Consider the following 25,826-nt stretch of genomic DNA (forward strand, 5'->3'; position numbering starts at 1 on the left):
GACTAGTCTATATCAGGCACTTTCCAGAACTAGGGATTCAAGAATAAACAAGAAACAATTTTTGCCTTGTGGAGCCCCCATTCAGACACATTAAACAAACAAAAGTGATAAACATGGCAACTATTAGAAACAGTGGCAAAAGTACTGTCATACATAATTGAGGGAGATGGACTCTCAGATAAAGCTTTATAGAAGAGGTAACATTTATCTTAGCAAAGCCTTCATGGGTAATTAATAGGAAAACAGCAGGAAGATTGCTTTAAATAAAAGTAACAGCAATAAGCAATAGCACAGATGTTTAAAAAATGCATAGCATACTTAAGAAATAGTCTTCCGTGGTTTAAGCAAGGTGGTGGCTGGGAAGTGGTATGAAATGAAGTTAGAAAGGCAAGCAAGATGGTGAATGACATGAAAAGCCATGAAAAGCTTCCTGTCTTTCTCCATAGTCAATGGGACATCCATAGTCAGTGGTTTTTAAGCAGGAGCAGGTTCCCATCAGAACTATGTATACTAGTTACTACTCTTCTGATGACTTGAGTTCAAGATTTTAAAGTCATGTCACCAAGGCCTATATATTTTTCTCAAATGTGTCTCTTGCATTGGTTACATTCTGTCTAATTTCTGCTAGCTATCAAAACAATAATCCAGATTTTCATCACCACTAAATAATCTCTGGTTTCCCTTTCTCCATAACATCAATTTTACTTACTAAAAAAAGCCACTAAAATTACCTCCCTAAAACACGACTTTCATCATATTATCCCATTTCTCAAAAACTGTAATTCTAGAGAGAAGAGAGTCTGAGCACCAAACCATGGCACTAAGAGCCACCCACCACTGTCAGCACTCCACCTTTCCAATTCCCTCATCTCCAACACAACACCTTTACCCATCGAACTGGCAGCATAGAGTCAGCAAATTTTAAAGTTAAAGACATGATCTTTTAGATGTGCAAGTCCAAATCTTTAATTTTTATGTGACAGTCCTCTTTCCAATAAGCTTACAAGTTCCTTGTCTATCTTAAAATTCCTTTGTACCTTCCAAGTCTAGTGCTATGACTATTTAACGTATTCAATAAAAACCTGATGACCTAAAACAAACTAAAAGTAACACACTATACCTTAGTTTTGTTAACTGAAACATTTCTGCTTTTACACTCATAGATAAATATAAGTAAACCATTCTTTCAAAATAATTAGTTTAATAAATACTGCCAAGACTAGATTACCTGAAATTTTAAATTCTTCATTATTCTCTTACCTATTAGCATGTCACCACTATAGCAAGTGAGTATTACTCTTTTTACATACCTTTCCTTGTTCGGCATGTCTTTCAGTAAATGAATTTATCTCAAAACACCACTGAGATATAATATCAAATGCTGGAACTGGCCAATCCAGACAGGAGGCACTGATGAATGGATGTTCTGTTTGGTAAAATGTTGGCAGAAGTCCCAGGCAGCTGGAAAGAACTGAAAATTCTTCTTCTTCCTTTTAGATATGAAATAGAAAATTCTCAAGACATTTCATCATGAACATTTCCCATTATAGATATTTTAAGTGTCATTCTCATCAATTACTTCTGGATAGTAAGAAAACTTTAACTGAGTCAACTAAATAAAGTGAGGGGAGTAAGAGGAGCAAAGAAGAGAGAAAAAGGTTCCGAGCTGTTATATCCAATACTTCCATTATATTTCTCTTTGAAATTTAACTTCTAAGTGCCATAGCATCTGCTTCATTTATACATTTACTTTTAAAATAGTGTTTTCACATATCTGATGAATATAGCCTATAGAACCTAGCTACTCTATGAAAGCAAATGTTAATTTGGGGCAAAGGGAAAGTGACTTTTGGTTAAAAAGACATAGACTGTCAGTGTGGATAAAGAAGAACAATAGCAAAAACATGGAATTCACAACAGACAGTGCTAAATCGTTTGCCTAGACCCTGAATGAGTGTGAAACAAAGTCAGTTTTAAAAAGAGGATAGAGGGCTTCCCTGGTGGTGCAGTGGTTGAGAACCTGCCTGCCAATGCAGGGGACATGGGTTCGTGCCCTGGTCTGGGAAGATCCCACGTGCTGCAGAGCAGCTGGGCCCGTGAGCCACAATTACTGAGCCTGCGCGCCTGGAGCCTGTGCTCCGCAACAAGAGAGGCCGCGACAGTGAGAGGCCCGCGCACCGCGATTTAGAGTGGCCCCCGCTCGCCACAGCTGGAGAGGGCCCTCGCACAGAAACGAAGACCCAACACAGCCAAAAATAAATAAAAAACAAATACTTAAAAAAAAAAAAAAAAAGGATTTTCTTTAAAAAATAAAAAAAATAAAAAGAGGGTAGAGTTTTTAAAAACTTGAGAGCTCTAAGTGCCAGGTAATCTGAAGCTCTACTTAGTAATAACAGAACCAGTGGAATCAATGATCCAAGGACTCATATCTTGAAAGTTGATTTTTAAAGGAGTTTGTTAGTCTTGTAAACACCAAAATATACCCCTCACCCCTCTTTATTTAACTGAAAATCCATTTAGGAGGCAAGTTAGTCTACTTTCCCCTGTCCACTGGATCAATTAATTCCTAACATCCTTCAAATTCCAGCTCCTCAGGGAAGCCTTTCCTGACCCCACTTAATGGACACCTTAGACTACCTAGTTCCATTGAGATAAAATTAGTACGTCCATACTGTGTAAACACTTCAGTTCTTGCATTTATACTTTCTACGTTAAAAATAAATTAGCGTGTCCTCTACGACTGTGGGAGTAGTCCCTGGGAGTAGGGGCTCTGTCCTCCCGGTGCTTGGCACATAGCAGACATTCAACAAACATGTTTGCAAAACAACTAATTATGTGGATTAAGTACAAAATTCTGAAATACGCTATAAAGAAGAAATAAAGGGGAACTCCCTGACAGTCCAGAGGTTAGGTCTCTGGCGCTTTCACTGCCGGGACCCAGGTTCAATCCCTGGTCGGGGTACTAAGATCCCACAAGCCGTGCAGCACAGCCAAAAAAAAAAAAAAAAAAAGAAATAAAGATGAAAAAGCAAAATGATATGCAGGCTGAAAAAGATGCTAATTTTTTAAATCACTAGAAATGAGGCCACAAATCCCCCATTTGTATAGATACATTAATAAGGCATGTTAAAAACTAACTTTACTGAGGTATAATTTACATACCATAAAATTCACCCACTTTACGTGAAGTCTGATGAATTTTAGAAAATGTATACTCATGCAACCACTGCTACAATAAAATTTTAGAACAATTCCATCCCCTGAAAAAGTTCCTTGGTGCTCTTCTGCAATCAATTCCAGCCCCTACTCCTGGCCCCAAACAACCACTTATCTGCTTTCTGCCATTATAATCTGACACTTATCTGCTTTCTGCCAACTATAATCTGCCATTATAGTTTAGGGATTTTTAAAAATTCCATGTAAATGGAATCATACAGTATGTAGTCTTTTGTACCTGGCCTCTTTCACTTAGCGCAGTATTTTTAGATTCATTCGTGTTATTGCGTGTATCAGCAGTCCATTCCTTTTTATTGCTGAGTAGTATTCCACTGGATGAATACACCGCATTTTGTTCATGCATTTGCTTGTTGATGGAATTCTGGGTTGTTGCCAGTTTTCAACTACTACAAATTAGCCTGTTATGAACATTCATATAAAAGTCTTTATGTGGACATAAGTTTTCATTTATTTTGGTAGACACTTATTTATTTTGGGGCTGTACTGTAAGTATGCTTAACTTTTTAAAGAAGCTCTCAAACTTCTTCCAAATTTGACTATACCATTTTGCATTCCCACCAGCAAATGACTGAAGAGTGTCAGGTACTCCAGATCCTCACCAACACCTGTAACATTAATTTGTACTCTAATCAATAATGATGTTGAACACCTTTTCATGTATTGTTGGTCATTCATATACATTCTGATGAGAAGTGTGCCCTATTCAAATTTTTTGCTCACTTTGTGTTTTTTGCTTTTTTATTATTGAGTTATGAGTTCCTGATATATGCTGGATACAATAATTTCTCAATATATTTTTTGAGATATAATTTGCATACCATAAAATTCATCCTTTTAAAATGTACAATTTAGTGAGTTTTAGTATATTCACAGAATTGTGCAACCATCACCCACTATCTAATTCCAGAATATTTCCATCACCCTATTTTCTTAATTTCATTTTCAGACTACTCATTGCTAATGCACAGAAACACAACTGACTTTTTTGGTACATTTATCATATATCTTACAACCTTGCTAAACTCGTTTATGAGCTCTAATAGCTTTTTAGAGATTCCTTACAATTTTCCACAAACAAGATCATCTAATTTGCAAACAGAGATTGTTTTCCCTCTTCCTTTCCAATCTGGATGCCTTTTATTTCTTTTTCTTGCCTAACTGCTCTTTCTAGAACCTCCAATATAGTGCTTAAAAGACAGGAAGAGGGCAGACATCCTTGTCTTATTTCTTATCTTTGTGGGCAAGCTTTCTATCTTTCACTTCTAAATATGATATTAGCTATGGGGTTCTCATAGGTGCCCTTTATCAGACTTTCCCTTCTATTCCTTTTTTCAGTGTTTTTTTTTTTTTTAAATGAAAGGGTGTTAGATTTTGTCAAATGGCTACTGAGATGAGCGTATGCTTTTTAAAAATGTATTCTATTAATATGGTAAATTAAGTTTATTGATTTTTTATTGTTGTTGAGCCAATGTGCATTCCTAGGATAAACCCATTTGGTCACGGTGTATTATCCTTTTTACTGGTAATATTTTATTAAGGCTTTTGCTTTTATGTTCATGTGAGATATGGGTTTGTAGTTTTCTTTTCTCATGATGCCTGGATTGGGTATTGGTAAAACTGGCCTCATAAAATGAGTATGGAGTGTCCCTTCTTCCTCTGTTTACTAAGTTTATATAATATTGATACAATTTCTTCCTTAAATTTTTCATAGAATTCATCATGATGTTATCTTTGTTGTTATAAAGTTGTTGATCTCATTTTTTGGCAGGATAATAATTGTAGAAGTTTAATAACTAAATCAATTTCCTTACTCAATATAGATCTATTCAAACTTTTCTATTTCTTCTTGAGTCAGTTTTAGTAATTTGCATCTTTCAAAGAATTTGTTCATTTTATCTATGTTATCAAATTTGTTTGCAAATGTTATTCATAATATTCTCTTATGGCTCTGTAGGGACGTTTCCTCCTTCATTCCTGATATTGGTAATTTGTATCTTCTCTCTCTTTTTTTTTTTTTCCATATCAATCTAGTGAGGAGCCTGGTTCCTGGTTAAAAACCTATGTGTGTTTTTTCAGGACTAACTACAGATAATTACAAAGGTTTTACTTTGCAGGCCTCATGGTGAAAACTGTCCTCCCTCCACCAGACTTGGCACACAGTCAGTGCACTGCAGTCTCTGAAGAGATTTGCAATCATGGTCTCAGGCCCCCTGGCCAGTCATGCTCTTTCACACATTTACATTCCCAGGCCTGGCGCCTTTATTCCTAGGCCTCTCTATCTGAGGCCTTGGGCAGGGGTCACTTTGACACTCCTGCGAAGGCCACCTTATGAAAGGAAAAAGCTGAAACCTTCAAGAAACTTTTCCCCACTCTGACTCAGTACCCAGGACTCTTCCACTCCTACCCCTACCCCTTCACCCCCCTCTCCACCTCAGAGTTCATGACACTGCAAGAACCTTCTGTTCGAGGCTCCCTTAACAGATTCCCACATCCGTGCTGATCCACCTGATCCTTAACCGGTACACCATTTCATTCTATGAAGGTGATGGAACGGGGAATCAGCATTTTCTCTGATTTTAGCCTCTTGATTATACTATCACAGTAAGTGATTAAAGGTTTAACTCTTTCATGTGCGGCTTCCTGCTTTAATCAGCCACTCCAGTACCTAGCAGCTCAGTTCTCTCTCTCCCAGCTCAGCTGAGCTCCTGACATTTAGGTGTATCCATTTTATTGATCTTTGCAAAGAACCAGATTTTAAACTAATTGATTTTCTCTACTGTTTCTCCTTTACTATTCATTGACTTCTGCTCTGATTTTTGTAATTTCCTTTCTTTTACTTGTTTTGGGTTTAATTTACTCTTATTCTAGTTTCATAAAGTAACAATTTAGATAAATGATTTTAGACCTTTCCTCTGTTTAAATATAAGCATTTGAAGCTATATCTCTCCAAGAACTATTTTAGGGGCATTTCACAATTTTGCTATCCTGTGTTTTCATTTTCACTCAGTTTACGTGTTTTCTGATTTCCATGTGATTTCTGCTTTGATACATAAGTTATTTAGAAGTGTGCTGCTTAATTCTCACACATTTTGGGATTTATACATTTCTTTCTTTTACTGACTTCTAATTTAATTCTGTGTGGTAAGAAAATATGTTTTGTGATTTCAATTCTTTTAAATTTATTGCTACTTGCTTTATGGCTTGGCAATATGGTACACTCTGGTGAATGGGCCATGTGCACTTGTAAAAAATATGCATTCCGATATTGTTTGGTGGAGTATTCTATAGATGTCAATCAAGCTGACTGATAGTATGGTTCAGGTCTCATTTATCCCTGTTGATTTTCTATCTACTTGTTATTGATCACTAAGAAAAAACACTGAAGTTTCCAGCTATAATTGCGGATTGTCTATTTCTTCTTTCAATTCTGTCAATTTCTGCTTTATGTAATTTGGGGTTTTGTTGTTTTGTGCATATATATTTACAGCTGTTATATCTTCCTGCTCTATTGAGAGAGGGCATTTATGTTCTAATGTAAGGCACAAAAACAACTTGAGACAATGGGAACTACTAATGGTAGGAAAATAGCAATACTTTTTCATCTTCTTTATGACAGGAAATCCAACAATGGATAAAAATGAACAAAGATCTACATAAATGTATTTTTCCCCCTGGGATTCACAGACTACAGGATTACTTGGCCTCTCATGAAGCAGATGTTGAATCCAAAAGTGGGTCACTAAAATGAAAGAAACCTGAGGAAAAATGTATAAAAGAAGAAAAAAATGAAAGAAAAGTTGCTCATTCCTCCCTATCATTTGACTTGGACAAAATAGATGAGAGTGTCAGATTATTCTACACAAAGAAAAACTCATGAGATACTTTTTTAAAGATCAGATACTAGGGGGCTTCCCTGGTGGCACAGTGGTTGAGAATCTGCCTGCCAATGCAGGGATCACGGGTTCGAGCCCTGGTCTGGGAAGATCCCACATGCCGCGGAGCAACTAGGCCCGTGAGCCACAATTACTGAGCCTGCGCGTCTGGAGCCTGTGCTCCGCAACAAGAGAGGCCGCGATAATGAGAGGCCCACGCACCGCGATGAAGAGTGGCCCCCACTTGCCACAACTAGAGAAAGCCCTCGCATAGAAATGAAGACCCAACACAGCCATAAATTAATTAATTAATTAATTTTAAAAAAAAAGAAAAGAAAACCCTAATGACTTAAAAAAAAAAAAAAGATCAGATACTAAATGATTTTCCCAGTCATTTTCATTTCCTAATTATTTTCAAAAGAAGCATTCTGTAACAAGTAGGTCATAGTAAAGAAAACCAAATGGCTCTGCATAAGGAAAATGCTCAACCTTAGGAAAAATGTAAATTGAAACAACCTTAAAAAAAAAAAATCTACATTGAGATATTTTACCTAGACCAAAGATCTAGAGGCAAAGATTAAATAATATGATAACACACTAAGTAGACACAAGTACATGGAAACTTTCACACATCACTGGTGTTAACATAATTGGTACAACTTCAATGAAAGGTACTCTGGCAATAACCATCAAAACTACAAAAGTATGCAAATGCTGAAACAGCAAATCACTTCTAAGGATTTTTGTGTGTGTGTGTGCATAAACTTTTTTTTTTTTTTGGAGTATAATTGCTTTACAAAGCTGTGGTAGTTTCTGCTGTACAATGACGTGAATCAGCTATATGTATACATACATCCCCTCCCTCTTGGACTTCCCTCCCATCGCCCCCCCATCCCACCCATCTAGGTCATCACAGAGCACCGAGCTGAGCTCCCTGTGCTATACAGCAGCTTCCCAATGTGGTACATATATACAATGGAGTATTACTCAGCTACTTCTAAGAATTTATCCTACAAATACAATCAAAAACATGCAAAATAACTTGTGCATACTATTATTCATTGCGGTATCATTTGTAAATAGCAACGGACTAGAAATAACCCAAATGTTTATTAATAGGGGACTAATTAAATACATCCTGGTACATCATACATGAAATATTCTGAAACTGTAAGACAAAATGAGGAAGGTCTTCATGTATTGAATATGAAATGATCTCCAAGATACACTCTTAAGGGAAAAAAAATGCAAGCTGAAGAACAATGTATAAAAAGAGGACTAAAAGAAAAAAAAAATACACCCTCCCCACACACACATATTTCTTGTATATGCATAAAATGTCTCTGGAATAATACAGAGGAAGCTGATAGCAACTGGGCAGCAATCAAGTGGCTAGTGAAAGGGGTAAAACAGATTTTTTTCCATAGAATATCTTCTTGTACCTTTTGAATTTTAAAAAATGTGAATACATTACCTGTTCAAAAAATAAGTACTTTTTTTCCTATAAATTATTGCAGTGGTATATTTACACTATTTAAAAAACTAGAAGTATAAAAAGATACTGTTTTTAAAAAAGTCTCTCCACCATTCTTTTTTCCCTTCTATCCAAATCTCAAACTCACTAACCCAACTCCTCGGTAAGAACTGACCGTAATTCTTAACGTATTTTTCCAGAGTATCATACATACACACACACAAGCAAATATGAGTACCATTATTTTTCCTCTATTTTCATTTAATATAGCACACCTTGCCTTGGGATACTTAATATATTTTTGAGAAATTTCCATATTAGCACATAGAAAACTTTCTATTCTTTTTTCTTCTGCAGAGTATGCCATTGTATGAATAAACCACAATTTATTTAACCAGTTTTTCATTGATGGACACTTGAGATGTTTTCAATTTTGTCTGCTATTCTTGTATGTCTATTCAACTATCAACAAATCAATCACTATATTATTATACTTTAAGAAATGTCTATAGAGTATTCATATTGAGATCAAACAGAGTATAATATGCAATAAGATAGTGGCTTTTACAGACTTAAAACTAGAAGAAAATAACATGTACTCCTCAAAAACTGATTTGTGTACTAAGCAGTGGCATAGCTCAGATGTTAATAGTACAGATTTGGCATCCAGACTAAATGTGTTTGAATTCTGGCAGCTTTACTTACTAGCTGTGAATCTTGAGCAAGTTATTCATCTCTCTGTGCCTGTTTTCTTGTCTGTAAAGTGAAGATTATAACAGCTACCTCATAGTTTTGTGAAGCTTAAATGAATTTAAATGCAAAGCACTTAAAACAATGCTTAGCATGTAGTCAGTGTACAATAAATGCTAGCTATCACTATTATTCGAAGAGAAACTACTTTTGACAGATAGAAGAAAGACAAAAGAATTAAAGGAGATATATTAGAGCAGTGGTTTTTCAACTTTGGAGGGTGGGTGGATAATCCACCTATAATAATCTGATAACTATTTTCTTCCAAGAAAAATACACATACACAAACAGTTTACAAACAATGCTATGGAATTCAAAAACTACCTCCAGTCCCTCTGTTAATAATTCCAGAATTAGAGTATAAATAAGAGAAGATGCAATTAAGTTGGAGCAAAGATAAAGAGAACCACATGCGTTACTATAATCAGCCCTAATATGGTACTAGAAATAGTGTTAGACAAATATATTTAACTAAATGAGGAAAGTCTAATAGAGTTGTGTGGAGAGCAGGCTTCTGTGTCAGAACATGTACCAGGTACCATTCTTGATGATGTCCCATGGATAACAAAATGTTTGTTTAAAAAGTGTATTATTAAACTCAAGAGCGTCCTGGCTATTAGAAATAATCACTGAATTCATTAGCAAGGTGGCTAAATATAGAAGATTAACGTTCAAAAATTCCAACTGGATTTCTCCATTTTAGCAACATATTGGAAAATGTAATTTTAAATGATTCCATTTACAATAAAACAAACAGACATACACAGGAAACTTTAAAAGCATTCTTTTTGGGGTAGGGCACAAAAAAGGATACTGCCTATTACTTTCACTGCTCAAAATAGTACTGGACATGCATTAAGACAACAATAGAGAAATAAAGATTTGAAAGGAAGGGATGATACTGTCATTATTTTCAGATGATATGATACACAGAATACCTAAAAGAATCAACAGGCAAACTACTAGAATTAATAGAGAGTTCAGCAAGTGCCCAGTCACAAGAACATGCAAAAATCAATAGTATTATTTTATACCAGCAAGGAGTAATCAGAGAATGTTACAGAAATCGAGATATCATTTAAATAGAAACTAAAACCATAAAGCCTCTAGATTAGCTTTATAAAAAATACCAGACTTTAAGATGACAATTTTAAAATTCTATGAAAATATTAAAAGAAGACTTGAATAAATGGACATAAAAACTATGTTCAATGCCTTAAAACGATAATTCAAAGAGATCCTCATCTAACAGCTTGTAGGAGTTTGGAAAGATATTTAAGAATTGATAAAACATTTATATATAAGAATAAAGGTGCATATATAGCTAACCAGAAAAAAATTTGAGAAAAAAGAATTTGGCAAAAAGATATTAGAAGGAAAAAAAAAAGTGAAACTCACCCTGCCAGATATAATGTCTATAATAAAACCATTGTTAAGAGTGTGGAGCTTCCCTGGTGGAGCAGTGGGGGCTTCCCTGGTGGCACAGTAGTTAAGAATCCACCTGCCAATGCAGGGGACACGGGTTCGAGCCCTGGTCCAGGAAGATCCCACATGCCGCGGAGCAACTAAGCCCATGCGCCAAGACTACTGAGCCTGCGCTCTAGAGCCCACGAGCCACAACTACTGAGCCCACGCGCCACAACTACTGAAGCCCGCACGCCTAGAGCCAGTGCTCCGCAACAAAAGAAGGCACCGCAATGAGACGCCCGCGCACCGCAACCAAGAGTAGCCGCCGCTCGCCGCAACTAGAGAAGGCCAGTGTGCAGCAACGAAGACCCAACGCAGCCAAAAATAAATAAATGTTTACTTTAAAAAAAAAAAAAAGAGTGTGCTACTAGTATAGGAACAAATAGGTCAGTAGTATACAACAAAGAATCCAGAAATATAGAAACACGTTAGCATAAGAAATTAGTATGAAAAAGTTAGGTTATTTTATAAATAGATTATTTTGTAAATAGTCTTAGGAAAACTGCCTCATCAAATGGAGAAAAAATTAAATCTTTACTTCATACCTTACTACAAAATAAACTTCAGATTAAATGAAAAACATAAATGTAAAGACAAAACTATAAAAATAAGAGAAGAAAATATAAAATAACTTTATAATCTCAGACTGGAGGAGGATTTTAAAAATAAGATTCCAAAAGCATAAGTCATAGATAAAAAAGTGATAGGTCTGATGACATTAAAATTAAATATTTCTGTTCCACAAAGGGCAATACAAAGTCTGTTAAAAGATATCTGCAAAACTGACAAAGCAATAGCAAGACAGTGACAGAAAACCCAATTTTTTTAAATGCTCAAAGAATAGGAATAGGAAATATACAGAGGAAAATTTAAATGTCTAAAAAGTACATGGACTGATGATCAACTGCATTTATATTAGAGAAATGCAAAGTAAATTAACCATAAGCATATACTTTACCCCCATCTGACTGGCAAATATTAGAACACTGGATAATAAGTGCTAGCAAGTATAGGGCAGAAAACAAGAACCCTCATGCAATGCAAATGGGAATGTGAACCTTGAGCAGCCATGTTAGAGGCAAGGAGGCGGAATGTATCCCATACATACATAGGCAACCCCATAGCTCGCTAGGCATAGAATCCAGAGAAAGTATAAAAGTATACAAAACATTAGGTTCATTGCAGCGGTTTATTTTTTTTCATGGTAGCAAAGATTTGAAGGCAGCCTAGATGTTCACCAATGAGGAGTAAGTAAAATGTGGAATACACATATATTGGAATACCACTATGAAGAAATAAGAAAGAATTATCTAGAGCTACATGATTAGGTCTAAATGATATAATATTTAGCACGAAAAAAGTAAGAAAGATACAAGATTTACAGCATAATACCAGTTATACAAATTAAACAAACACAAAATAACACTATATGCAGTTTATACTGACATACACATTACTCCTGAGAAGTAAGGGATTAGATATCATGTGGGGAACAAAGGGAGAATAACATTAGAGGCACTATACTTAGTACGCCAAAGCTGAGGAGTGTGATCAACTGAATTGCGTACATATGCACCTCCATCTTTCCTCTCAAAATTGAAAAGATAATTTCAGTTTAAGAAGTGAACAAGGGGAACAATATAAATACTATCAGATGAATGTGGTAAATTCTACCTCTAACTGACTTACTAGCTTAGATGTGTCTTCATCCTTCAGTTTCCTCACTGTAAAGTGAAAACCTAGTTTTATAAGCTAGTTAAGAAACAGCCAGCCATTATAAACTGCTTTGTAAATATCTCTGAACAAATAAATGTTTAGTCCTTTCTCCCCCAAATGAAACAAAGGGCTATGAATGAACGATTCCTGAGTTAACTTCAAGAAATAAAGAAGAAAACATTAAGGGAAAACTGCTGAGTGAGTAGATTTGCAATTAGAATCAAAGGGAGCAAAGGAATAAATTTTAATAAAACATTTTTTGGATAAAAGTATGAGATATGAATGGGTGAAACAAAATACTCCAAATGAAAGAAAGTGACATAAAGAAAAAAATGTCAAATCCACAAAAGTTAAAAGTAGGCATAATATTATACCCATCTATATCATACTACCATGATTAATAGAAACAAAAAAGCCAAAGTGAATAAAGTAGAAGAGCAAGCAAATATCTAACTGTATATTTATATTTCTATATTATACATTCATGTATTTCTATAATTACATACATTTTTATGTATTACATATATACTTAAAAGCAAAAAAAGATTACACAGATGACAGAACTCTAAACAGAAAGAGCAAATTTCTATCTAAAGTTGTAATCTTACTTTTCTCACTTCAGGTGAATATATCCACTTAACTCAAATAATCCAACCAACCCCTCAAATTGAATATATGCAAAATACTTTCATCTCGGCCCACACAAAACTGCTCCATATTCCTCCTCCATCAACTGTACCATAACAGTTCAAATCTCCCAGGCTCAAAACCCAAGTACAGTATGCTTCTTTCTTCTCCCTTGACTCCTACATGTTCAACTAGCTGTCAAATCCTTACTATTTCATCCCCGAAATCTTTAATTGCTCCCTATCCTCTTCTATTTCTAATATTTCCTTTCCCAACTGGCTTTTCTGTTCCTAGTCCCTCCAATTCTCACAGCTCACAAAATGTCTTATATTAGAATGAGGTTTCATGCTGAAATAAAATTTGAATCACGTCACATTTTTGTCCAAAAATCTTTCAGTGGTCCAAATTCCTTTCATGTGAAATTCAAGATCCACCACAATTTCCCCTTAACCTGTCTTTCTGACACTATGTCACACCATTCCTTTTCATGCCTCCTAATAGATAAATTTCTTCCTTGGTCTAAGTATCTTCCCAGTGCTCTACTATAGGCATCACTGTACACCCAAGCCCCAGACTAATTTTCAGTGCTCAATACTAGAGCTTCTGCTTCCAGGTACTTCTCAGTTTATGGGAGAAAAATACCCTCCAATAAAAACAAATGACAAAAGAAACCAAGAATACAAGAACACAAAGGTAACAAGAACACAAAGAACCACAGCCTTTGGCTTTTAAATGTGAAGGAAGCAAAGCTGATGAAGGAAGTAGTAGATTTTGTTTGGTTAACCTTCTCTATGCTTGAGGATGTTCACATGCCAGAAGGAAACATGCTTTTAAGTTCAAATTTAAAAATAAATAACTATGAAAGAAAATATCTAATGGATGAATATTTTTAATTTGTTCAATATCTTAGAATTCTAAATAGAATGTTTTGGGGACAAATGTGCAGAGTTTATCTTGAATCACTTGATAAAAACCAAGGAATCCAAACTATTTAATGCAATGGTCAATTATTTAAGAGAGAAGGAACAATCAACAGCTTAATTCTGATATACCGCATGCAGGCTTCAAAGACCATAAATATGATAAGTGACTTAATTCTCACATCAAATTCCCTGGAAATGAATGGCAGATAATGTCAGGGACATAATCCTATAAACACAGTTTGGTTTACTTACCTTCTGGTTTCCTACTCTGTCACTTTCTTGCCTACTCACACTGACCCACAGTTTTACAAAATGATTAAACCAGTGATAATTCATTCATCCAAGTTTTAATTGGCTACAAATTGAATATTTTGCAATTCTAAAATTACATAAATTCCATCAGATATTCAAACAACCAGCTTGCTGGCCAACATAACATGACACCCTTTAAAAAGGATATTAAAAGCCAATGACGATTAGTGATAAATATATTAATATGAATACTATCTTCTGTTCAAGTACTGGGCATTTATTACCACAGATCTAATCCAAAACTCCTCTAATGTCAAATATTAGTATTACTATAAAAATGGGTAGATGCTAACAAATACAAAAGTAACAATAATAGTAAATAATCTAAATATTTATTCCTTTGAGTTAGACTAACATATACTTGTATGACAGTTCTGGATATATAATAGATATAAGTTATTATATGTCAGTATATTTTTTAAAATTAAATAATTGTTTGAAAAAAAAAAAAAGGCTCCCTACTCTCTACCACAAATTATACCTGGCAGCTAGGTAAATCTTCCCCAAAAAGGTGGTGCTGAAGAAGGCTGGTGATTCTGAGGAAAGGTAAGCAGAAGTCCTGTAAGTATTTTTCCGTGGATTCAGGAGACCAAGCAACAGGGCTAATCTAAAGTTAAAAAAGAAAATCAGAACAGTTCGTTCTATAATAGACATAACAAACAGTAATATTCATAATGGCAAGAAAATCTAAATTTTTAAATAACCACTACATCTGGTCATAGAGAACATACCGTTGCACACTCCTGCGTTCCTTCTTCATGGTATAACTTTCCTTTAGATAGTTCCCTTATCACAAAGCTCAATAACACTTCATAAGACTTCTCTGCATCACATGTATTCTGGAAAAAATTAAAAATTAATTCCATTAGTCACTGAAAATTACAAAACCATTTACATTGGAAAGAATACCTTTTAATGAGTAGAGTATAATCATGATTACATTACTTTCCAAGCATGTAAACTTCACTTGCTCAAAATCTGTGTACAACAGTACACCTCTGGATTCACAATGAATTTGGATAGGTGATTAAAGCTATTCCAATACTTCTTTAAAACACAGCATATAAGTTACATAATATATGTGTAAATGAACATATCTATATCCTATCTTTTGTCCCAGTAATTCTCACTCCTGGAAATTCTTCCAAAGGAAATAATCTAAAGAGAAAAGAAGAACTTTATGCCCATGACATTCACTGAAGCATTATAATAGTGAAAAATTAGAAATGACCAACAGAAGTGAAGCAGTTATTGGACTTCTCTGGTTAAGAGTCCACCTGCCAATGCAGGGGACATGGGTTCAAGCCCTGGTCTGGGAAGATCCCACATGCCATGGAGCAACTAAGCCCGTGCACCACAACTACTGAGCCTGCGCTCTAGAGCCCACAAGCCACAACTACTGAAGCCCACGAGCCTAGAGGCCGTGCTCCGCAACAAGAGAAGCCACTGTGATGAGAAGCCCGCTCACTGCAACAAAGAGTAGCCCCCGCTCACCGCAACTAGAGAGAGCCCACGCACAGCAACGAAGACCCAACGCAGCCAAAAATAAATAAATAAATAAATAAATAGATTTATTTTTTTAAAAAAGGTGAAGCAGGGCTTCCCTGGTGGCGCAGTGGTTGAGAGTCTGCCTGCCAATGCAGGGGACACGGGTTCGAGCCCTGGTCTGGGAAGATCCCACATGCCACGGAGCAACTGGGCCCGTGAGCCACAATTACTGAGCCTGCGCATCTGGAGCCTGTGCTCCGCAACAAGAGAGGCCGCGATGGTGAGAGGCCCGCGCACCGCGATGAAGAGTGGCCCCCGCTTGCCGCAACTAGAGAAAGCCCTCGCACAGAAACGAAGACTCAACACAGTCATAAATAAATAAATAAATAAATAAAAGAACATGAATTTCTAAAAAAAAAAAAAAAAAAAAAAAAAAGGTGAAGCAGTTACCTAAATTATGCAATATCAGAATATTTTATAGGCAGTAAATATGACAAATTTGAGCTACAGAAAAAAATGTTTATAGAGTGGTGTGCAAAAAAATAGAAGTATATATACACTCGTTACAGTGATAAAATCATACATGCATGAAATATAACATGGACCCCCAATTTTTTTCTTTTACAGTTTTACTCAAATTCCTTGAATAGAATTTGTTAAAACAACTTAATGTAAAAATAAATAGGACCATATGTTTATTACAGAATTACAGATAACATTAAATAACAATCTACAAATTAATTAAGCTTAATGACTATATTTTTTATAAGAAAGAAAAAAATGGCTATTTATAAATTTAAATTTATTTCAGTAAGGTTTTTGCACATAAAGAAAAGCACTTTTTATATTCACTGAGATATTAAAAGTTGTTGCAAATTACAGTAAAGTATAAACAATCTTAACGTAATAAGTTTGTTGTGATGTTTATTCATTAACTATATTTTTAATTTTTAAATTTTTTAATACTTTATTTATTTAGTTAGTTATTTAGTTAGTTAGTTAGTTAGTTAGTTATGGCTGCATTGGGTCCTCGTTGCCGCGCGCAGGCTTTCTCTAGTTGCGGCGAGTGGGGGCTACCCTTCGTTGCGGTGCGCGGGCTTCTCATCACGGTGGCTTCTCTTGTTGCGGAGCATGGGCTCTAGGTGCGCGGGCTTCAGTAGTTGTGGCTCACGGGCTCAGTAGTTGTGGCTTGCAGGCTCTAGAGCACAGGCTCAGTAGTTGTGGCGCACGGGCTTAGTTGCTCCGCGGCATGTGGGATCTTCCCAGACCAGGGCTCAAACCCATGTCCCCTGCACTGGCAGGAGGATTCTTAACCACTGCATCACCAGGGAAGTCCCTAACTATATTTTTTAAATAGTAAAATATAAGCACTGAGTAAACACTATGGGATATAAGTTTATCCTGAATTTTTAAGGCACTAATAGTCAGGACCACAGAATTTGTTGTTTGATGATACTTTCTTTCTCACATGTTATTGTGCTCTCTTCAACTAGACTGTAAATTCCAAAATGTCAGGAACTATGCTTTATATTTTCTAAGTCTCCCTTTGCATAACAAAACTCTGAGCAATAATACCTGGTGGTTAATTGATGGAATTTATTTTGGTAATGGAGTTTTTGACCTTGGAACTTGCCTGATGTCTCTCTTTTAATAATCAATTCTTTGCATTATCTTTAAGTTACTCCTCTGCTTTCTGCCATATCATGCAGCCATGTAGTGTTATCATGTCCTGATAAACTATAAAAAGTCCCTGACTCAGCAACTGCTATCCTTATATCATGTGACCCACCCCATCCCTGCCTAATTAATCAACAGGATGATCACTTGCCAAATATGATGACTTGCAGGTTACATATAATTTACAAGAATCAATATCCCACTGAATATCAAAACAGCAACATGTTATGTTTTTAGAATTGATTTAATCAGAGTAGTTCTTGAATAGGCAATTCAGAAGAAAATATTACCACAATTTTGCTGCTTATTAATCAATGTGACATATTTAAAGTTGTGAAAATATACAAGACAGCCTAAAAGCCTAATTCAACATACTCTTTTGAGTAAAAGATTTATAGAGCATAACAACAGAAAAGTATTTCAAGTATAATACTTTCCAAATTATGGGGAAAATATCCTCCAATAAGAAACAAATGATACTCAGATCACCCAAGCAAGTTATTGAGCAATAATTATTTTTTAAATTATTGTTATCAGATACATTTTAAGTATTTTTCTTTACTTAAAGGAGGTACTATATCAGATCAGAAAGTCAAATATAATGTAGTAGTCACTGTTTTGTATTAAGAACTCTTCCCACTAGAAGAGTATTAGATAAGAAAATAATTTTATTTCATACATAAGAAGTCTTAGGAAACCATATTTTATATAAGCAATATTTAAATAAAGCAAAGAGTAGGCTCCTTGGGAAAGCTAAGAAGATAAGCTTTAAGAAGTAAAGCTTTTCTTTTTTTTTTTAAATAAATAAAGCTTAAGAAGAGGATTTCTGAGACCATGGATGAACGATCCATGATCATGATCAGAAGAATCCTGTGGGAGAAGTGGCAGAAGTATGTGAGTTAAATAAAGAAAAGAATTAAGAGTTGAGAGATGCAACAGACGCTGTGTTGGGTAGATGCTTTGTCTAAATTATAGTGCTTCTAGGGACTTCTCTGGTGGCACAGTGGTTAAGAATCCACCTGCCAATGCAGGGGACACGGGTTCGAGCCCTGGTCCGGGAAGATCCCACATGCCGCGGAGCAGCTAAGCCCATGTGCCACAACTACTGAGCCTGTGCTCTAGAGCCCACAAGCCATAACTACTGAGCCCATGTGCCACAACTACTGAAGCCCACGCGCCACAACTACTGAAGCCCGCGCACCTAGAGCCCGTGCTCCGCAGCAAGAGAAGCCACCGCAATGAGAAGCCCGCGCACTGCAATGAAGAGTAGTCCCCACTCACCGCAACTAGAGAAAGCCCGCGTGCAGCAACGAAGACCCAACACAGCCATAAATAAATAAATAAATAAATAAATTTATTTTAAAAAAGAAAAAATTATAGTGCTTCTTAAACTTTTTGGGGTGACAGGCCCTTTGAGTATATGCTGGATGCTATGGTCCTACTCCCCAAAACAAAACAAAGGGAAAGGACCCCAGATTAAGAAATCCTGGTATAAAAACTCTTAACAGAAATTCCACTAACCAAAAGATCACAGTTTATACTAACTATAATGATGATTTTTCCAAACAACTAAACCTCATTATCAAATTAACTCTAAAATCCCTTTGAAAAATACACAGTACCTATGTATTTTATTTTACCAGATTAGATCTGTTTTCATTGGAGTTATCATACCTGAGGATAAGGAATTATAAGGATGAAATGAATGAGGCTCAATGAAGAAAGAAAAAAAGGAAGGGAGTGAGAGGAGGGAAGAACTAAAGGAAGGAAATTTTTCAAAGGAGGAATGAATGATACAGAATAATTACAGAAATCACAGTGATGTTTCACTGTACATAAATATTATTTTTGCTATTATTTATAATCCTATATACCTAAATGTTTAGATTTATGGTAGAAAAAGCTAATAATGTGGCAAACCAACCTACAGAATATCATAATTTTTTGTTTTCATTCACTGAAGCAATTTATATGGCTATAAATTTCTAATTTATGTTCTGATAAGAATCTGCCTTATATTAAATGTTTTATTAAGTATTTTAAAAAATAGCTAACAATGATCAAATTGAGAAAGAAAATTGACAGAAGTTACCTAAATTACTTCATGTTCCTTCCATCATAGATTTACAATTGTCTGATTTTCTGTCAGTAGGTCTCATTTTAGTGAACAGTCAGATGAATAGATTTAGACCCAAACTATATCAGAAAATGTTTTAAATGTGTACTTTTTCATGGTTAGACAACTTACTAAAGAAACATTTAAACAATGACACAGCATAGAAACCTGTTATACCTGATTTGAATACAAACAATCCCAATATCAGATTACAGTGCACTCAGAGAGACTGAAAGAATATTTAGAAAAAAGAAAGATAATTGCAGAAGGCAAAATTATCCAAAAAACAACTAGAAACAAGGAGGAAAAAATCACTGAAGGAAAAGACAGAAACGCATTTTGTTATTTCCAATAACAGAATTTTAGAAATAGAGGGGCCCTTATAAATCATATGTTCTTAATTTCTCATTTACCTATGACAAGGCTGAGGTTCAGAGAGTTTTTATGTCTTGAACAAAAAAGTAATATCTTTATTTAGTGGCAGGAGCTTGGCCTAGTACTCAGGTTCAATGGCCAACAACCAGTATCCCTAAATTAGGATATAACAAACTTCATAATGATACTACTTTAAATTTCTGTACACATAATCATGATTTGGGACTAAACTAGTGATAAAAGTGAAGGTTATATTGAATACATTTCATGTATCAATATCTACAATTGGTTTTCTCTCCTTTAATACAAGTAGATGTGACTTTAATAGAAACTTTTCAATGAGGTTTAAAACTTCTTTAAGAGTCTATAAACCAAAGAAAAGGTTCAATTTACACTATACTTATTATTTTTTCCTACCAACTTCCCCAAATAAACAGGGAAGTAATCTTCTTATTTCACCTATCTCTACGCCAAACTACTCACTCAGTTCTTTGGTTCCATAGTATCCCAACTGTTTTCAAGCCACTGAAAATACTTACATTTAACTAAACTTGCACAATTTTTCTAAAATTGTTCATATAATTTTAACTGTAAGAGAATGCCTTTAAATTTACTAAGAATTTATATATCTATATATTTTTAAACATGGGAAAAAAGTAGTTTTTAAAGAGGTATAACTAAGAAAAGGCCAGAATTTTTACATCTAGAAGTGGTGAGTCAAAAGTGATCTTTGGATTGTGATTGGGGATGAGGCAAGGAGAAGAAAAGATGACAGATAAGTAAAACAGGCAAGTCTACATACATTTTATTACTTGCTAACTGTGTTGATACAATTTTTATAACTTCTCTAAGTTTAAGGCTTGCAGCAAAAACAAAACTGTCCAGATACAAAGGGGAAAAGGCCAACGTTTAGAGACACAGAAGACCTCATTGTGCAAGGAAAACATTTTCAATGTTTATAGCCTGAAGGTGCTCCATTTCCAATTAAAATACTGTTAATAACTCATTTTGTGGACTTCCCTGGTGGTGCAGTGGCTACGAATCCGCCTGCCAATGCAGGGGACACAGGTTCGAGCCCTGGTCCAGGAATATCCCACATGCCTCGGAGCAACTAAGCCCGTGCGCCATAACTACTGAGCCTGTGCTCTAGAGCCTGAGATCCACAACTACTGAGCCCGAGTGCCACAACTACTGAAGCCTGTGCACCTAGAGCCTGTGTTCCACAACAAGAGAAGCCATTGCAGTGAGAAGCCCACACACCACAACAAAGAGTAGCCCCCGCTCGCTGCAACGAAGACCCAACGCGGCCAAAAATAAATAAATCTATTTTAAAAATTATTAAAAATAACTCGTTTTGCCTTTCAAACATCTAATCTCATTCATTCATATCACCAACTTAAATAAATTCACCTAACTACTAAATAACAAATTCAGACAAGACACTAACCTTTTTGAGAGCTCCCGTGTGTTTCCAGGCTGACCTATCTTCCTCACTGCATTTAACTGAAAGTGCCACAAGACCTTGCGTGTACAATAGGGTAAAAAGCACCTTCACAATGCAGGTGAAATGGTCTACAAGAGAAAGAGAAGATCATTATTTCTTTGGAATCTAGACATTTTGTACTCAAGATAATTTCACAAATACATGACTTTCCTTGCATGTGTAACTGGTTTTTGTTCAATATTTAAGTAATAAAATAACAATGTGATATTTGCTACCCAACAGATCTGAAATTATGAAATCAAATCTCCTTTATTCATCTACACAATATGCCAATAAAAGGCTTTTAGCAGAATGAGAAGTGTGCTCTGTTTCAACCTCAAAATAACTGTGTACCCTTGGCAAATCCCCTTACTGGGCATCATGTGCTTAATAACAATGTCTGGGAGTCTGAGTGCTTAAAACCAACACTTTATCTGCTTCTAATTTGATATATATCTTATAAAAATTAATACAATACAATATAGAACTTCTAAAGTAAAAAAAAAAAATCCCAATATTTTAAGTACTGTAATTGAATTTTAAAACTCAATGAAAATTGTAACAGTGCAAAAACAGTAGTAACAATATGTAAAATGCCTTGCACATATTAGGTACTTAATAAATGGTAGCTTAGTCATCATAATTAATGTTTATATACAGCTAATAACTTAGAAAATTTCTTCAAATGTCTCCTTTCAATTCTCATTAACAGTCTCAGTTGGACAATTGAGCTTCAAAAGATGTGCCTGTGACAACAAAGCTAATAAGCACCCACATCTGAACTTGAATCCATACAGATCATTCAGTTATCCCTTCTATTATATTATGCTACTCCCCTAGTAAATAGTTACCACCACTTAATCAGTTGCTAAATTCAAAAACTTGTAGACATCCTTGATACTTTCCTGTCTCTTTCTCCCCACATTAAAACAATCACCAAATCCTGTCAATTCTTTTTAAATATCGTTCAAGTCAGTTCCAACACCCCAGACCATGCTTCCATCGTTTCTTGCCTAGACCTATAAATTCCAGCCTAAATAGTTGTGTTGGGGGTCCCCAAGACCACTTCCGGATTTGATGATTCACTAGGAAGACTCACAAACTCAGCATATAGTCCTATGATTTATTACAGCAAAAAAATATATATATATATAAAGTAAAATAGCAAAAGGAAAAGGCATATTGGGTTAAGTCCAGAGGAAACTTTCAAGAGTCCTCTCCCTGCAGAGTCACACAGGATGTGCTTAATTCCCCCAGCAATGTGTTGTGACAGTACATGTGAAATATATACCAGGGAAGCTCGTTAAGAAACTCTGCCCAAGATTTTTACTGGGAGCAGGTCACATAGGTACCCACTGCCTAGCACATACCAAAGTTCTAGATTCCCAGGAAGAAAGCAGGTATGTTCAGCATAAACCACATTGTTTGTACAGTTTAGGCACAGAGAGCCATTCTTATCAGTGGGATGGTGGAAACTCTCCCCAAATCGAAGTTCCCAGATACCAGTCAAGGGCCAACCTTGGAAGCAGGCCTTTCAAAGGATAGCACTCAGGCCTTCTTTATTAACTCTTTTCTGCACAGTGGTTTATCAGCATTACCTGCCCCCTGCAATCTTTTTTGTCTGTTTATTACAGCAAGACTGATCTTTTGAAAAGAAGTATTTGGCATCCTTCTACTGGGTCTCTGTTCAAGTGGAATTACTCCCTCCTTGTAACCTGGCTAACTCTTAAATTAGTCAGATGACACCTTAAAAATCATGCCCTAAGGAAAATCTTGCCTAATTTTAAATTTGTGTGTGTTTCTGTGTGTGTGTGTGTATGTGTGTGGTGTGCCTGTGCACACATGCATACACATGCACATGCTTTCTCTTACCAATGTTTATGGGTTGGGGTGGGAACTTGATATAAGCTGAGCCAGTCAGAGTACCTATCTGGGATTTCTCTAACTGGAGGCAAAGGGAAGGTGTAAAGATGTGAGTCTGGAAATATCAGAAGTCATGCTCCTAGTCTATGGCAGAGGCTGTCTAAGGCAAGGCTGAATGAAGCAGATCCACAGAGAGACGGATAGACCCAAGATGGCAAGAACCCTGCCAGCATCTGAAGCCATGGTTCTGGTCATCCCTAAGACTACCAATTCCTACAGTTTGGTTATGTGAGTCCATCAGTGCTCTTTCTTTGTGCTTATAAGCTAGTTCTAAATGGATTTCTAAATATCTTAACACCTAACGCATGCCAGGTTATAGACAATAAGGACTTGGAGTCTGGATGGTGAGAGAGACAGATGACTATATGTATGTACAGGGTGTGATGGGAGCAAACAGGAGGAGGAACTAATACAGACTAAGGGCAGGGAATAGAAAAAATTCAAGCCTCCTGCCCCAACGAGGAGAGTTAGTCTTGAATGATGAAGAGAAATAAACCATAATAAGGAAGGCAAAGATGGAATGAGGCAAGGAAAGGGGGATTCCAGACAGAGGAAGCTGTTTGTACAAGGGTCACAAGAAGAGCCCAAGACTTACAAGAAATGTAAATTGTCCAATGTATCTAGACTATAAGTAGCGATCTACGAGAGATGAAGCTAGAAAAGTAATCTTTATGCCGAAGACCAAAGGTTGCAAACTGAAGGCTACCTGTCTGAATGCAGCCTGGAGAGATGTTTGGTTTGTCTTTACCCTGTTTTGTCTTTAGTTACTGACATTTAAAAATCAGATACTTCTTGTAAAAGTCCAGATTTCCACTTACTCTTGAAAAACAGGAAGATCTGACAATACTGGGTCCACATTCTTACATGATGACCGCTATCTGGAGCTGAATAGTTAAGTGTCCTCTTCGGCCAAGCATGCATTCTCTAACTTGTCACAGTCCCCAACTCCCATTTATATCAAACCAAAGACATTATTGTTAAGAATGAATTTAGGCTATGAAGGCAAATTGTCTAGATTTAAATTGACTCTTCTGATCTTAGGCAAGTTAAACACTCTGCTTCTATTTTTTCATCTGTTAAATGAGGATAATATCACCTGCTTTAAAGGGATTAAGTTAAATGCTTAAAATAGTGATTGGCAATGGCAATCAGTAAATATCTGTTGTTATTAATATTACTATTTAAGTTACTTATTTGATATCTGTAAGCATTTGATTTATAGAATCTAGACTGGGCGATGAGAAGTAATTTTAAGCAGGATAGGGATAATATTAGATTTGAATTTTAAAATATTCACTGCTGCTTCTTAGGAGAAAGGGACTAAAACAAGACTAGAGGCAAGAACACCTATTAGCAGATAGCAAAAGTACTCTAGCATATGTCAAATTAGATGGCCTGATGGAAAGAATGGGTCGAATTAGAGAAGTATTTAGATGACAGAAATTACAGCATTTGGTAGAGCTTTGGAGGTAGAAAATAATGGTAGACTCTCATTCTACAAAGAGTAACTAGTAGTAGTATTGACTAAAATGGAAGACAGAGGAAGAGAGCAAGTTTGGATGGGAAGAAAATGAATTAATGTTATATATGTTGAGTTTGAGGCATGTGTAGAAATCTGCAGCTCACCAGGGAGCTGTAGACTGGAGCTAGAATATTTGGGAATCATCAAAGAACAGGTACAGATAATGCTATAGGAAAGAAGGTAAAACTGAGAAGGGGTCAGGAACCAAGGAACAACTCAAAGAATGGGAAGAGGAAGAGGTGAATGAAAAGGAGCCTTGAAAATGAGCAGAAAAATAGATACGAGGAAAACCAAGAAAGGATGGTATCATCAAAATTAAAAAGAGTATTTCATGACGATTAAATGTTTTAATAGAATGATAAAAATTAGAGAATTTTGTCTACTAAGCACAAAACAAAATGATTTTAACCAGTAAGTCATTTACATGGCCTAGAAATACCACTCACATTTAGTTTCTTCTCATTATAAACTACATAAATTAATTCTTAATTAAAAAGAAATGATGCATTTAAAAAAATGACAATGACTTTTTAAGCATAATTTTAGCTTTTTGTTGTAGCAAACTACTAATTTTTTTTTGTTACTTTGCCTTGATTATCATCATTTTAAAAATATTTAAACTGGAAGTTTAAAGTCACAGATTAAACTTAAGTTCTCACATTCACTCATTCATTTAAGAAATATTTATTTACTGAATACTTGCCATGTGTGAAATCAATGCATTTTAGGGACTTAGGGAAAAAACAAGGAATCACTCATTTGAGGTGTATACTAAGTCAACAGGTTGCTGTCTTCCAAGGTTACAACAGAGAGCAAAGCCCTTCACATGTAATTATCAAAATTTAAAAAGGAGAAAAAGGAATT

At 35.6% G+C, this 25,826-nt stretch overlaps 1 protein-coding gene across 1 annotated transcript in view; it reads right to left on the bottom strand.

The window, feature by feature from the left end:
* Window positions 1–25,826, bottom strand: part of UBR3 (ubiquitin protein ligase E3 component n-recognin 3) — a 240,061-nt gene that overhangs the window by 26,023 nt on the left and 188,212 nt on the right. The window contains 4 exon segments of the mRNA XM_082396130.1: window positions 1,311–1,490; window positions 14,860–14,985; window positions 15,110–15,217; window positions 21,482–21,606. Coding sequence (XP_082252256.1) covers window positions 1,311–1,490; window positions 14,860–14,985; window positions 15,110–15,217; window positions 21,482–21,606 — 539 coding nt within the window.

The sequence above is a fragment of the Balaenoptera borealis genome, assembly GCF_965194805.1.
Source record: "Balaenoptera borealis genome assembly, chromosome: 6".
Taxonomy (NCBI): Eukaryota; Metazoa; Chordata; class Mammalia; order Artiodactyla; family Balaenopteridae; genus Balaenoptera; species Balaenoptera borealis.